Source organism: Parasteatoda tepidariorum, chromosome 3 (assembly GCF_043381705.1).
Source record: "Parasteatoda tepidariorum isolate YZ-2023 chromosome 3, CAS_Ptep_4.0, whole genome shotgun sequence".
NCBI classification, from domain to species: Eukaryota; Metazoa; Arthropoda; class Arachnida; order Araneae; family Theridiidae; genus Parasteatoda; species Parasteatoda tepidariorum.
This window is the reverse complement of record NC_092206.1, coordinates 5,006,953-5,022,069: the sequence shown is the minus strand read 5'-3', so window position 1 is coordinate 5,022,069 and position 15,117 is coordinate 5,006,953. Positions and strand designations below refer to the sequence as shown.

The following is a 15,117-nucleotide window of genomic DNA, read 5'->3' as shown; positions in this document are numbered from 1 at the left end:
GAAAGTATTCAGGATCGGAAATTTTGAATGCCATAACAGGTGGCAAAAATTGTGGATGATGCTTAGAAAGACAGTTTTCTGCCAATTGGTCTTGTTCATCATTTAAAAATTGTCCCTATGCTTCTGGAACCAAGATGCACATGCTAATAAATGATGTGGCTGAACAGCCTGATTGAATCTTTTTATAAAATGTTTATGGGGTTCTAATTCATCACACGATAGTAAGTTAATTCATATTTCAACAGCTTCTGAAACAATTGATAGTATATTTGTAAAGCCCAACATTTAATATTTCTGACTTATTATTAGATTCATTTTGATGTTCAAGAACGATTTCTTCATATTTATGGTAATTATTGGCAAAAGTTTTTACGCGCTCACAATATGGATTCCACCTAGTATCATATGGTCATCAAGCAGTCTTTTTCATTTGCCCATCCATGTGCTTGATGCACATTTCTAAAATATTTGCTAACTTCAACGATGTGTCCAATGATAGTATTAGGAGATACTTCTTTTTGAACCAAATTAAAAAGAAAACAATGTGAAAAAAACCACCAAGTGGGTTTTTTCAAAGTGGGCCCATTTGGGGAACCCTGGTTATATGTATTTTAAATTAAGTTTAAATAACGCATTATCACTAATACATATTTGAATCTTTATTGTTAAGCACATTAAGTTTCATAATTTTTTAACTCAAGAATTATAAAATATAAATGCAGTAATATAAAAGGAACAAGTTTATTAATCTTTTTGTTTTCACACACATTTATTTACTACATTTATTAAACATATGGATATTACCTATTATAAAATTATCTGTAAATATTTATAATCAGTAAAAACTAAAATTTCATCTGACTTGAGTTAAATAAAAAACTGAAATAAATATTTAATGGTCTTACATGTTTTTATAATACAATTTATAAAGTGTATCAGTTACTTGTCCTATTTGTTTTCAAATAATTAACCCTAGGAAAATGATTTTATTTTTAGATAAATAATTTTAAAAAGTTTTAGCTTTTTTTTTATAGCCAGAAAATAAAACTGGTATCACTTGGTAAAAAAAGAAAAAAATTGTTTCTTTTCAATTTTTTTAAACATATGAATTAATATATAAACCATGCAACTATATTTGAAAAATTGATCTTTTCAGACTATATTATTTAAATTTTTATTTGATTTAATATCATTAAAATATTACTGTTTGAAAAAACCCACTTAAAGTTTTCAATAGTACCTACTATAAAATTATATGAAGATTCGAGTTACTTTTACTTTACTAATATTAAAAACTTAATCATATTAATCATGCTGCACAATTAATTATATAAAAGTAAATGCAAAACAATAAGTTTTAGTAAAAAAAATTTTTTGTTTGTTGAAAGTGGGCCTACTTGGCGAACCCTGAAAGAGATAGTATTTAAAAATGAATGAACATGAGTTTTATTTTTTGCTTTAAATAAATAAATACAAAAATGTTTACACTATCATTTCTAACTCTCTTGCATAATCTATAACTTGAGTAGCCAGTTCAAAAGCAGGTATTGTGTCATCAGAATGTGTCTTGTCGTCCCTATTGTCATAGGTGTAATAGTCACCACCAGATGAAGACCAGCCTCTCTGTTAATATAAAAGCACATATAATAATTACATGGGAAAGAATTTTGCACTTTGCTGCAATATTAGAAATCTGTTGTACCACAATAAAACAAACAGGATATCCAGCAATTATCAGGGAATATCTCAAAAATCTCAGTAAAACTGGGAGCAAGCAATCGCCACTGCTTTTTTATAGATATAGTAAAAAATGACTTTTTTAGAAGAATAAAATGCAATGTTAATTATTTTAAATTACATCAAAATTAAAATATTTTTTGTTATATTGTTTTATTTTGGGCATGCGGTCTCCCTCTTTATAGTAGTAAATATAATATTTTCAAACAGTTTGGGCACTATTACTACAACCTGTAGCAAAAACTTTTAATAAATTTGCGTGTTCTGCCACACTATAAAAGTAATTTTAATCTTTTCCCTTAAAATATTATTCTTGATTAAAATAAATACCAATGATACGAAATAACATTTTTCAAAAATATTTCTTAACAAATATCGCTAACTTCAATCGATTAAACCATTTTTTTTTATTATGAGACTCTGTATTATAAAGCAAATTTTTAAAGAAGACTTCACAAAATTAAATTTTGAATAATTTAATTAAAAGATATAATTTATTTTAAAACTATATCTTTTTTTAAAAAAATCATACATAATTTAATTTTGAGGTGAATTCTCAAAACTTCTAATTAATAATCCAAAAACGATAACCTTATTTGAAAAAAAACTAAAGAGGAAAGTCTGTCCATCCTCATATAAAGGATAAAAATGTTTTGTTAGAAAATCTAGTAAATAAAAAGTGTATTGTTGTATGGATTTAGAATTAAAATATTTAATTCTTTTTGTTGTAAGTAGTACTCTACTGATATTACTTTCAATCAGAATCTAAATATCTCCCACATTTTTATTATATCCAACACTATTTTGTAGTTCCATAGCTTTAAAAGTGTTTGGGCTTCTCAAATATAGGTATCATAGTGATAAAATTGAATTTACTTTAAAGAAAAGTAACACTAAGATACTAAATAATTGTACAAAACTGTTCATTACAAAATTAAATTGATTAAATGAGAGAGTGCCTTTATTGGCTGTCACCCACCCTGCATTTTGAACCACTAAAAATATTTGCTCACAACATTTCAGATTTGAGTAATGCTTTTCTATATGGAGCATTCAGAATAGCTTGTTGCAAAAGGGGATAAATGAGATGGGTGTTCAATTTTTTTTTTATTTCTTCTTTCTATTTAATGATTTTTGTTCCTTCTTAAAAGGGTATTAAAAAACAATCGTAGATTAGTTGCAAACTATAAAATCTCAATTTAATCACAATCTAGACTATGAAATTGTAATAGTTTGCAACCTCTGAGAATAGCTTTAAAACTATAGTAATTGGTAAATAAAAATAAAAGAAATTAAAAGTACCTTTTTTGCATATTCAGCCATGTCCTTTTTATTCTTGAAGAAAAGCATTCTGCCAGCTTCATTTAAAGCCAACTTTTCATATGCTTTTTCGATGCAGGCGGCAATTTCATTCCGGACAGTATCCAACAATATGTTGATGAAGAAGTTATAGCTCTCAGCTGGTACATTTCCTCCTGACAGAAACACCTGCAAAACATACACACTCTTTAAGATTGGATAATAACTCTATGCAAACTAACTATTTAAAAAGATGCTAAAATAATTTAAAAAGTGTTAGTATGCAACCCAGTGGCAGAACTGACAGAGTTCTTGTAGAAAGATTTTTCTTTTGGGAAGTAAAAATTTTGGTTTGCTTTTCACGCAGAATCTGAATCAACCAGTTAAATAATCACTTTTTGGAGCACTCAATTTATGTCGATATCGTAAATCCATGGTGATTGTATTTTCGACAGTTATTGACATTGATTTTTACACGATTTTTAGATATCCGAATATATTTAAGAAATATGGGAAATTCGAATTGCGCATTTGATCATTTACTTCTTAAAACAATCATTGCTTTTGATTTCCACATAGTTTTTAAAGCCCGATATTTTTTCTTACAACAATTAAATCTTGAAATGAAACATTGCATTTAAGTAACACCTTTCTGAAGAGTACAATTTGTGTGAACAGATGTCACGATATTTAATTTTTTTAATGTGATGATGATTTGCAAAATGTGATAAAGGAAATTAGTGCGCCCCCTCAAGAAAATGCGAGAATATCACCCATAATACTAGAATTAAAAAATATATTGCATATTCAATTAAAAAATATGTTTTTTTTTTCGTCTTTGTAAACACAGTTTTTTTGTTACCTTTAGTAACATACATCTTTTTTATTATTGAAAGTATATTGCAGGAAGATATTAGTGCTATAGAGTTTTGTCACAGAAAATCCGAAAACATTCAGCCATTGGGGTGTGCAATAGACAAACACCAGTGTGTCAAATTTTTGTTTTAACACTGTGATTCATGCACTTGTACTAATAACAACTTGTACTAATAAAAAACATTCAAATATCAAAATTTCAGACACAAGCAGGTTGAAATGCATCAGCTAAAATAATTATGTTTCTAAAAAATTCATTTGTAAATTTCAAGATAAAACTTCAAGCCAAAATCACATTATCATTAACCTTTCTTTGTAGGCTGTGATAACAGTTGTCATACCATTAGTTTGTGTCATCTGAGGAGCTTGTGACAATTTCAACCTAAGAATTGAAGTGATAAAGTTAGACTGTTGTATTTTTGCTAATTTTTTCATATGGATAATAACAAAAACGGTTTTGAAAATATATTTGGATTTTTTAAAAGTGTTACTTTTTTTGATGTCAAAATTATAAAGAAACAAAAATCAGGGTGTGTAGTCATATCTTTCAACAAAAAATAAACACCTTTAAAGTACTTTTTAAGCACTATATACATTAACAAGATTTAAAATAGTTTTCAAAGACTTTACATGATCATGATAAAATAACTATAACTAGTTTCTGACAAAGAATTCTTTTCTTGATTGTATTAGCCTCGAAAAAAAGATTGAGATTTTTCGGTTCAATTTCAGAGGGTGGAAAATGAAATCTGAAATTGAGAATATCTTGCAAAATGCAGCAGAGTTGCACATGAGACTGCAAAAATCTCACCGAACCCAGCTAAGTAAAAGCACATACGGACTCCCAAGCATTTAATCGAACAGGTAACATGATTGGGGTGCTATCATACGTTGCGGGCCGACAGTATGCCGAAATGGATTGTGGTTGAATGATTTGTGGAAACGTTGAATAGAACAAAGTGAAAACCCCGCTTTTGCATAGTACGCAGCGAAAACCGATGCAGTAAAGAAAAAAATCTCATTTTCGAAAAGGAAAAATAAAGCACTTTTTAAAAACACCACATGAAAAAAAGCACCTTTTAAAAAAGAAAATAAAAAATAAGCACTTTAAAAAAACGCTACGTACCATGAAAATCATACTGAAACGATTGTGGTCAAATCTATGTAAATGGAAAAAATTAAACTAAACTCAGTGGTGCGACAGCTCATAGAGGGCCAAGGGCTACCGTGCCCATCCCAGTTTTCTTGACCTTGGGGGTTCTGGGGTGTAGGAGCAGATGTTCCGGTCAGCCGAATGCGGAACCCCCAGTGTTTAGTTCCCAAGCATGCTTGGTACTCATTTATCGACCCACTGAAGGGATGAAAGGCTGAGTCAACCTTGCCCAGCCCGAGGATCGAATCAAGGGAGAAAATTAGAGGAAAGAAATATTCTAATCAAGAATTTCCTTCCCAGCTATAAATAAGAGAATAGAATTAAATTATCCATTAAAAGTACATGTTTGGGTCTAGTGACTTATAAGACATGTTAGCAGGATTTTTACATTTTACATACATATCTAATTTACACAGTAAAGCGCAATGAAAAATTTTACTTTGTTATAGCTGCCCTCCATTAGGTATTGTTCCATTGATACGGGATGCCTGATGTATGCATTTGACTGAATTTCTTTAGCAGGTAGAAGCTCCAGTTCCTTTAAAGAGGAATGACACATCAGCACTTATAAATACATATTTTTTTTAAAACTTTAAATTGAACATTTAAAGTTTTAAAATAATCTATCAAATTTACTTTACAAATATAATAGTCACAAATTATATAACACAAAGTTATAATGGCATTTTTAAGGGAAATATGGGTACTTTTCGGTTAGCCTGGCACAAGAAAATTCAACTAAATTTTTATTGCTTTTAGTTTTTTCACTTTTTTTTATTTTTTAAAATTTCTTTGTGAATGTCCAGTTTCTATCACCATCAAAAAGAATAAATGAAGTAAAAAAATAAATAATAGTAACAAAAAACAGAGGTCTAAATTGTTTCTTAATTGCTAATTTTTTCATATTTAAATCGATATACAAAATCAGAAAAAATTACGATGCAAAAAAAGTTTTGTACAATGCCATATAACTATAACATCATTGGTAATTTTATGATTCAAATGTAATTTTATAAGCTCACACGACTGCCACCATTATATATTCTGCAGTAATTATAGAATATTGTATAGTATTGTATTATAAAATTTATGATTATTTGAATAGATCAAAAGATACTTACAGTATGAAATTCAGCAACTCTGTTTTGAGCTAACAAGCAAAGCAAATTCAGACCAAGGAGTTGATATTTTGATGCAGATTCAGGCAAATCATTCCTTTATAAAAATATAACATTCTTAACTTATGCATAAGAATTTAACAACAAATTTAAAATGATGTTCATATAACAGTAAATTATCCGAAAATTTTAATTAGTACAAATTAAGGCTGGAGATGCAAAAAATATTCAAGTAGTCTACTGAATGCTTTAGTTCAGTTTTGTCTTAATAATTATAACATAATCATATATATAAAAAAATTAAGGTATTAATTTATATATATCATTCATACTGTCATTCATATGAAGAAAAATTTCCTAATATAAGTTTTTTTTTAAAAATTCTAAATGAAGTTTATAATACCACTTGAAAAATTGTTTGAAATAACGTTTTTTGGCAGATGTGCTATTTTTATGTAATAGTTATCCTTTTTATGTAACAGTTATATTGTAGGTTAGTAACAGTTATCCCTGATTTATAAACTAATACTCCCTTTAAAGTAAATTATGAAAGTGGTGCACAATAAAAAATAAATAAATAAAATACTGTTTTACAAATGAAAAGAAATTTTTTAAATCAAGTCTGATTACTGTTGCTGACAATTCTAAGACTTGATACTTTCAGGTATGATTTAGGAATTTTCCAGGTTTTAGCAAAAAAAAAAATGCAACTTCCCCCGACTATTCCTTGCTTTTTACAGTCAAAATAAAATTCCCTGTCAATATCAGGTTTTCCCTCTACTCCTTTACACATGGGAGTGTTGCACTCATCTTTAATAATGAGAAAATTGTTTGTAAACAAAGACAAATCACAAATAAAACTCTTACATTTTATTTTTTTAATGTAGATACAAAAAAACAATACAAGATAAACAATTTTTAAACATTTTCCAGTTCATTTTTCGGTACTAAAGCTTTATTCATAATATTGTAGACTCTTGTTTTACGATTACCCTGATTTAATGAACCTTTAAGCTTATGTTATAAACATTATGTTCATCAACACAGAACACTTCAATTACTTTATAAAATCATTAAACTATCTGCCTGTAAATAAACTCACCTGTAATCCAGGTAATAACATTTAAGTTGAGCCATATAGCGTTCAAAGGCAGGGATATTTTGATTCTTGATACTCCACTGGGCACCTAATTCTAAAATGTCACCTAAATAATTAAAAAAAAATTCTCATTTCAAAATTTTAATTTTCTAGAGCCTAAGTCAATAATTTTTAAATGACTCAAATTTTTTCTTTTCCTGTTCTTCTTGCAAAGGTATATTATTTCAGTATACATTGATTTTCATAGTATAAAAATTTTTATCACTAGATGTTGAAATGCTCTTTACCGAAATAACACTTCCTTCAGGGTAACTAAATACCATCTATGTTCTTTAATGCAGCTTTCTATTACAGTGACTCTTATTATAATGACTGATAAAATAAAATTAGCTATTCCAAAAATCAGGGTTGGGTTTTTGACGTCAAAAACTTAAGTTTGCCAAGAAAATATATAAACTTCAAAACTACCAACAGTTGCCATGCATTATATTGAAATTTAATTATACTATAGGTAATCAACAGGTTTTAAAATATTTTTTAATTAAAATTAAGGTAAAATAACAGATTTAAAATCTCAGAAATTTATATTCAAATGCATGTGCAGAAAAATTTTGCACAAAAATTGTTTAAGTATTTATATTTTGAAAAAAAAAAAAATTTTTTTTTTGATATTTAGAAAATTAAAAGTTTATTACTGTGCATTTTTGACATATAAGGAACATATAACTAATATTTATAAGGAACTTACAAGTTATGTTGTATAAATACAAATTTGATATAAGTGTATAAAAAAATTTTTGAATGTTATACCAAATATCTTTATTATCCAGTATGTTAATTTGAATTTAAAAGTAGTTATATTTATGAATAATGATAAATATAATTCATATTGTTTATTATATTTATTTATAATTATTACACTTATCATTTTAAAACAATTTTTATCTCTTAATTTTTTTTTCTCCACTTGTATTAAGAATACAAATAATGCATATCTTGAAAGCAAGAAGTAATTATTCAACAGCTGAATATTTAGATATTCAACAAAACTATATCGTATTCAGCAAAATGAAATTCACAAGTATTTGGATAAACTAAATTTTCAGCATAGTAAATGAATAGGCTGAATATACTGTAAATCGACACTAACTACTCTGTGTATTTAACAGAAAGCACTTAAATTTGTATTGTCTTATGTTAAAAAGATTATTAAGAAGATTTAAAAGAATATTAAAAAGATTTTTCTTTAAAAGATGTCTAATGTACAAAACTGCTAATGTTTATCTTTAAAAATGTCTAATTTTTAGTATAATCTATACTATACACTAAATTTGGTTATAAATAAATTTCTTAATAATATCACTGCAGATTTTCAATAACACATGAAAATGAATACATAATATTACAAAAGATGTGAGCTTTCAAAAGTACAAGATTTTGGTTACTATTCAAAATATAAGTGTTTCTTCAAAATTTTAAATTTATTTTTTCTAGAACATATTTAGAAACACTATCCTTTATAAAAGATATATAAATTTTATGTATTAATTAAATTTCACATATGAATATAGATTTTTGACAGTGAGGTTTTTGACATGACGGTTTAAACCGTCAAAAACTGTCACATGTCCAAAAACCTGCCAACCCTGCCAAAAATGCAACGTTACTTTAATGCTCAGAACTATCACACTGGATTGTTCATTCCAATATAGTTATCAAAATTTAGTTTATTTCTTTTTATTCTTGTAGTGTATCTACCACTTCAAAAATATAATTCCAATTCACTAGTATATAAGACATGTTAACTCAATTCTATGGCGGGGTAACTTTTCACAGATGAAACTTGACATTGTCGATATGCCTCTCCCCACATTCTTATTAAAATTATATAAAATAATTTTTAAATTATGTGAAATATGCATACACAAAATACTTATTCTATACACATAATATTTATCGCATCAAGTTTTCGGTTAAAAAAAATTCTGTATTGAACATGTTAAAAGATTAGACCAAAATAGCCCCATTTTATGTTAAGATCTCTATCATAGACTACCTGTCTCAATCTACTGTACCTTTTGTAAAAAGAACTATATTTAAAGACAGAGTTAGGAATATTGATCCCAGAATTCGGTAAAAAAGCATAATCTAGAACATCAGTCAAAACATCTCATCTAATTAAGCTTCTCTTATAACAGAGGGACTGGAAAGAATATTTCTGATTTTATATTAGTTTTGTTCAAACTTTGAAATTTCTTAATAGTTTCTGATACTGAATAGTTTCTACTACTGAATCATTTCTGACATTTTAAATCTTCAGTTTCATGAAATTGTCATGACATTCCAGATTAAATTAATATTTTACATTAATTAAATTAAAGACTACCAAAATTATAATTTATTTCATATTAATAAATCTCACTTTTGTTAGCTTATATTTTATTTGATAAACAATTTGTTAACAAAAGAAAAATTAAATTATACAGCGAACATATAATTAAATTATCAATAAAATATGAATGCATATTGTATATATTGGTTGTTTGTGATAAGTTTAATTTGTACAGAATTATGAATTAAAATTAATAAACATCTCTGCATGTTCCTTAAAAATCTTTTGGAATGCTTAGAAACAAATGTTTTAATTTTCTTTTTTCATTCATTTCAAAAGCAAAATGTATAATGTATAATGTAAATGTATAGCACATGATGTGTAATATCATGTTCTAAAAGAAATCTTTAAATATCACATAATAAACGTGAATTCCTTTTGAATGAATGAAAAATAGAGCTTCATTCTTATTCTAACTAATCATCATGATCTACGGTTAATAAATTGGTGAGCATGTTTGCAAAAGTTACGAGTTTATATAAATAATAAAAATTGCATGTTGTGCAATTTTTAAGCTTTTAAAACAAACCAACAAATGATGACGAAATTATTATTTCCTTTTATATACATAGACAGCCTTAAGGTAAGCCAGTAAAGTACTTCGTAGACAAACTTTGTTTTTTTTTAACAAAGTTGATTACATCTGTAAATAAAAAAAGTGACGGGATGATTTCCATATCATGATCTGTACCAAAATAATTGCCAAGTCTTGGCGACTTTCAAACAACAGCCCGTGAGAAAGTGAAAAGAAAAAAAAATCTCAGAAGGGATAGAACTCGTAGCTGCCTAAATGTTTCTTTCTTTCTTTTTTTTTTAATTTGCAAGTTAAAACCCATCTGGCATCTTGGCAATTGCAGTTAGTGTAGCAGATCACAGTATGAAAATATCCCCAAATAGAAAATGTTAAGTGAGATAATTTGTTGTTTGCCAGACATTTGTGATTTTAATTCCCACATAAAAATTTTTTTAAATTTTCAGGGGGCACCTAAGCTTAAATTTCGTATTATACACTAAAATGTTTTTATATCATATTCTTAAAACGCCAAGTAACAACAGTACTGAGTCAAAAATCTATTCCACCTGATTAGATAACTTAAGCAACAATATTCTTTCAGCTTGGGTTCAACAACACAGTTAGTCATTCAATGTAACTAATATATTAACAAATAATTTACAACCATAGGAAGATTTCCATTTTGTGATCTGTGCCAAAATATTTGGTAAGGATTGGTGATTTTTTGGCAATCGGACAAAGAAAAAAGAAATTTGTCAGTTTGGCAGAATAAATGAATTGAATACTAGGCGGCCGAACCGAAACCATCTTTTTTTAAAAATAAAATTGTCAAAAAATATTTTTTATATATAAATAAGTTTAGTCAGAGTTCTTGTCAGGAATGAAAAAAGGCAGGATGCTTTCTCACAGAAACGGAACTCTTAAAACACTGCAAAAATTTATCAAAATGTGTAATATCATGTAATAACTGACTGTGATCCTCAACAATTCTTAAGTTCTAATACTAGTTTCCGTCTAATACTATTTTATGTGTATATTTCAAAAAAATAATTTTCACTATCTAAATAAAAGAAAAATTTGTATTTAATAAATACTAATAATTAAAGCATGTTGAGAGACAATCTATGTGCATTCATTTTATTTTTCAAAAAAAGTAAACTTAATAAATTATTTTTGATAAAAAGCTTAAAAGATTCTTTCCTTAATTTATACAGAAAATTATTAGAAAATGAACATTTAAAGGTGTATTTTCATTAAAAAATAGGTACTTATTAAAAAAATAACTTTAAAATCACTAAAAAAATTTAATGATATACACAGGGTATCTGCTACATTTTACATTTTCAAATTCATGACTTTTCATGATTTTCCATGACTATTTCCAAGAGTTTTTCATGACTTAACAAAGTTACTATTTTCTCGGACAAACATGCAACAATAAATTAAAAAAGCATTATAATAGCATTAATTGAAATTATAGGTATAACCAAAACTGCTATACTCTGCATCTTCATATTTAGATTTTAAATTTAAAAAACAGAGTAAAGAAAGAGTTGAAACAATAAAATAGCTGAAAAAAATACAAAAGCAAATAATTTTTTTTTTCTGTAGAATAATATTCTAAAGAAACTTTTCTTGCTCATCTGAAAGGAAAGAAATACTCCTGATTTTTCTGTTCTCATTTCGGAATAAAAAAAATTCGCCAATGACTGGTTTGTTTCAACTAGAATTTTAAATTAATAAAGTTTTTAAAAAAATAAATAATGAAAATTCTTAAATCACAGAAGAGTTTAAAAGATATCCCTCTAGAAATGATGCTTTTTTTTCTCATTTTCTGAAAGAACACCATAATTTTTAAAGAACATGATAAAATAACTTTATATTCCAATAAAATATGCCTAAGTGGTGATTTTGTTAGGAATTCAGATATTTGAAACAGGATGAAATTAGATTAATTGGAGCAAAAAAAAAAACAATTTTGGAGCAGCAAAACAAAATTTGAAGCATATTTAATAAAAAAAATTAAAACAAGAATTTAATAACAAGAGTTTTTTGTTCATTAATAACATATCTTATTTTTTACACTTTTTTGAAGGTCCTTGCATAAACAAATTAAGTTTCTTTTTGGTATCTTCCAATACTGTTAAATATTCTACTATCCTCAACTTAGCCTCAGATAAGAGGAATAGAATTATTAGGACATAGAATTTTTTTTTTTNCCGGTTTTCTGATTTCCGGATAACGGGTTCTGTACTGTACTTACCTCCTTCAAAAAAAGACAAAGTTATAAAAATTTAACCAGTTGAGAATAATCCTAACAAAGTAAATATTTTTAATAGTAATAAGAATTAAACCAAACACAGATTATTTTTGTGTAGGTATTTTAACAGTTAATTAATTTCTTAAAAATGGAATATGAATAAAAAGGTGGTGTTTGTAAGGGATGGCAGATTATTTTTATAAAATGGGCAAAGAGAGCGCATTTATCGGGATCACTCACTGGTTAGAGAGAACACTGGTTTAGTCATTATTAAAAAATAATCAAAACTTAGCTGTATTGTAGGTATGGGGTAAAGGGAGAAAAAAACTTTAACTAAAAAGTTTAAGATAATAAAGCTAATTAGATATTAAGGTAATTTAAAATAATTAAAACACTAGCAGCTATTGAAAAAAAAACTAAAGCTGTAATGGTAAACAAAAAGAAAAACAGAAATTTTTCTTCTTAATTCTTAAAATAAAGTTTTAATACTAAAAATAATATTTTCCGCAAAAAAATTATCATAAAACGGTAAAAATGAAAAATGCTATAAGAAACGCCTTTAAAAATGAGGCACAATCATAAAAATGCCCATTATAAAAAAATTATATACAGAAGCAAAATAGAAAAAATAAAAATCCATCTTAATTATTCAAAGACAATTCTAAAGCTAAACATCTCAGTTTTCTAATTACCATATTTTCAAGAAAAAATAAAGTTTAAACTCTAACTAATATAAACCCTCATAAATGTGGCATCATAGTAAAATATCTATAAAAATAAAACTTTTCTGAAAAAGCAAAAGCTAAAACAAAAATACTAGTTCTTAATTTTATTTAACACTCAAGATTTCTATTAATTTTTTCATAACGCCGTATTTATAGAAAAAGTGACAATAAAAGAATAACATTCATTATAAATGCTCATTAAAAATTGCTGTCATAATAAAAATGATATAGAAAAGTTATTAAAAAAAAAGTAAAAGAGAAGCAGAAATTTTTTTATTTTAGTTCAAAATATAACTGTAATGTTGAGAATCACAATTATATATGTTACCAGTTATCTGTCTTGCTGTACAGAAAAAGGTGAAATAAAATAATAAATTGTATTAGAAACAATGTTAAAATTCTGCACAATAATTAACACAGAAAAACAAGCAAAAATGAAGGGAGGGGGAGTCATAAGCTTTAAAACAAAGTGTTGAAAAAATGACCAAAGAGACTTGCTTGAATATAATTAGAATATAAATCAACATTACAAAACTCATGGTTCAGTATGGAGTAAATGCAGTTTCAACTCTTCAAATTTTGCTTTTCCATTTGTCTTTTATAACACAAATTAACTTAATTAGAGCTAACAAATATACGTAAAATCAATTTTTTAAAAAAGTATAGAAAAAAAGATTAGTTTAGTTTATTCTTTATTAAATCTATTTGAATTTCTCAAAAAAAATATATATATATATATATACTTTTCCAAATAAAACTTAGCTGAATATTTGCCTCACCGAATATCGCATATTCGCTACATCCCTAATCGAAAAAGAAGATTTATGTATCTTGATCTATGGCAGAATAATCACTAAGTCTTGGTAATTTTCGATCAGTGGACGTGAGACATCACATAAGAGAACCAACTCTAAAGTTATAGCTTATAGTCACCCTCAAGCAAGCTTCTACATGTTTTTTTTAAAAAAATTTTCACGTTATAAATCTTTTTGGTACTATGGCGATTGGAGCTGGTACAGCAGATCATGATACAAAAATATACCAGATGAGGATATCCTCATAACTTACGTGCCACGAGTAGTTCTTGCTTTGTTGCAGTCTTATCACTAGTAGGAAGAAAACTCATCTGGGTCAGGGCAACCTAAATATGGTTAAAAATAATAAATTATACTAAATATAATAATTCATAAGGTCTTAAACACTGGACATTGGTTGGCTGGCTAATTGGTTGGCCAACCAAAATATGTAAATAGAAAAGAAATATTAAAAATCAATTTGTTGGCCAATGAAGATATTAAATTCTGAAGTAATAAAAAAACGATTTTGTTGTCTTAACAATTGTCAAATGATAAATGTCATTATAACTTTTGCGTTTGCATTGAAATAAAATTATTGTTGAAAATTAATGTATGCATAAGTTTTATAATTTTATATCAATTTATTTGATGTAATCCGAAAATAAAAAAATTCTGAGCAGGATGTCAATAATAACTCAAGTGAATCTCATTAAATCATTTTAAATTAATGGCACTAACCTTTAAATTTTCTAATATTTGTCCACATTTTTCTAGATTCGGAGGCTTTTTGGACCACTCTTGAAGAAGAACTTGATAATTGTGAACGACATCACTAACAGCAGAAGCCATATTCAAAGCAAAGTAACAAAATTTGCTTTTAAAGCGTCTGTAATTCCTTACTCTTTAAAATTAAAATTAGAACCACAACAAAGGTTGAAAATGAAGAATGACTAAGGAAATATAGGTATTATAAAAAAAAAACAGATTCAACAAAATACACTAAACTTTTTCAACCGTTTCGTTTTCACTGTTCCGCTTTAACTGTCGGAGTTTGAAATACTTTACAAACGGCAGCGAGTTAAGAATTTTGTAGTCTGTAGGATTGGTTAACTTCTTTGTTGCGCTTTTAGCTTACCGCCCAAAATTT

General features: G+C 26.8%; 1 protein-coding gene across 1 annotated transcript; it reads right to left on the bottom strand.

Moving 5' to 3' along the window:
- Positions 1-1,422: 1,422 nt before the first annotated feature.
- Positions 1,423-14,883, bottom strand: LOC107448135 (regulatory particle non-ATPase 12; the record flags this gene model as incomplete). The annotated part of the gene is given in 7 exon segments (XM_016063242.4): positions 1,423-1,623; positions 3,040-3,225; positions 5,505-5,603; positions 6,187-6,280; positions 7,286-7,388; positions 14,242-14,314; positions 14,709-14,883. Coding segments are annotated over 7 exon segments (807 nt in total). The 3' UTR covers positions 1,423-1,482.
- Between the last annotated feature and the right edge of the window lie 234 nt (positions 14,884-15,117).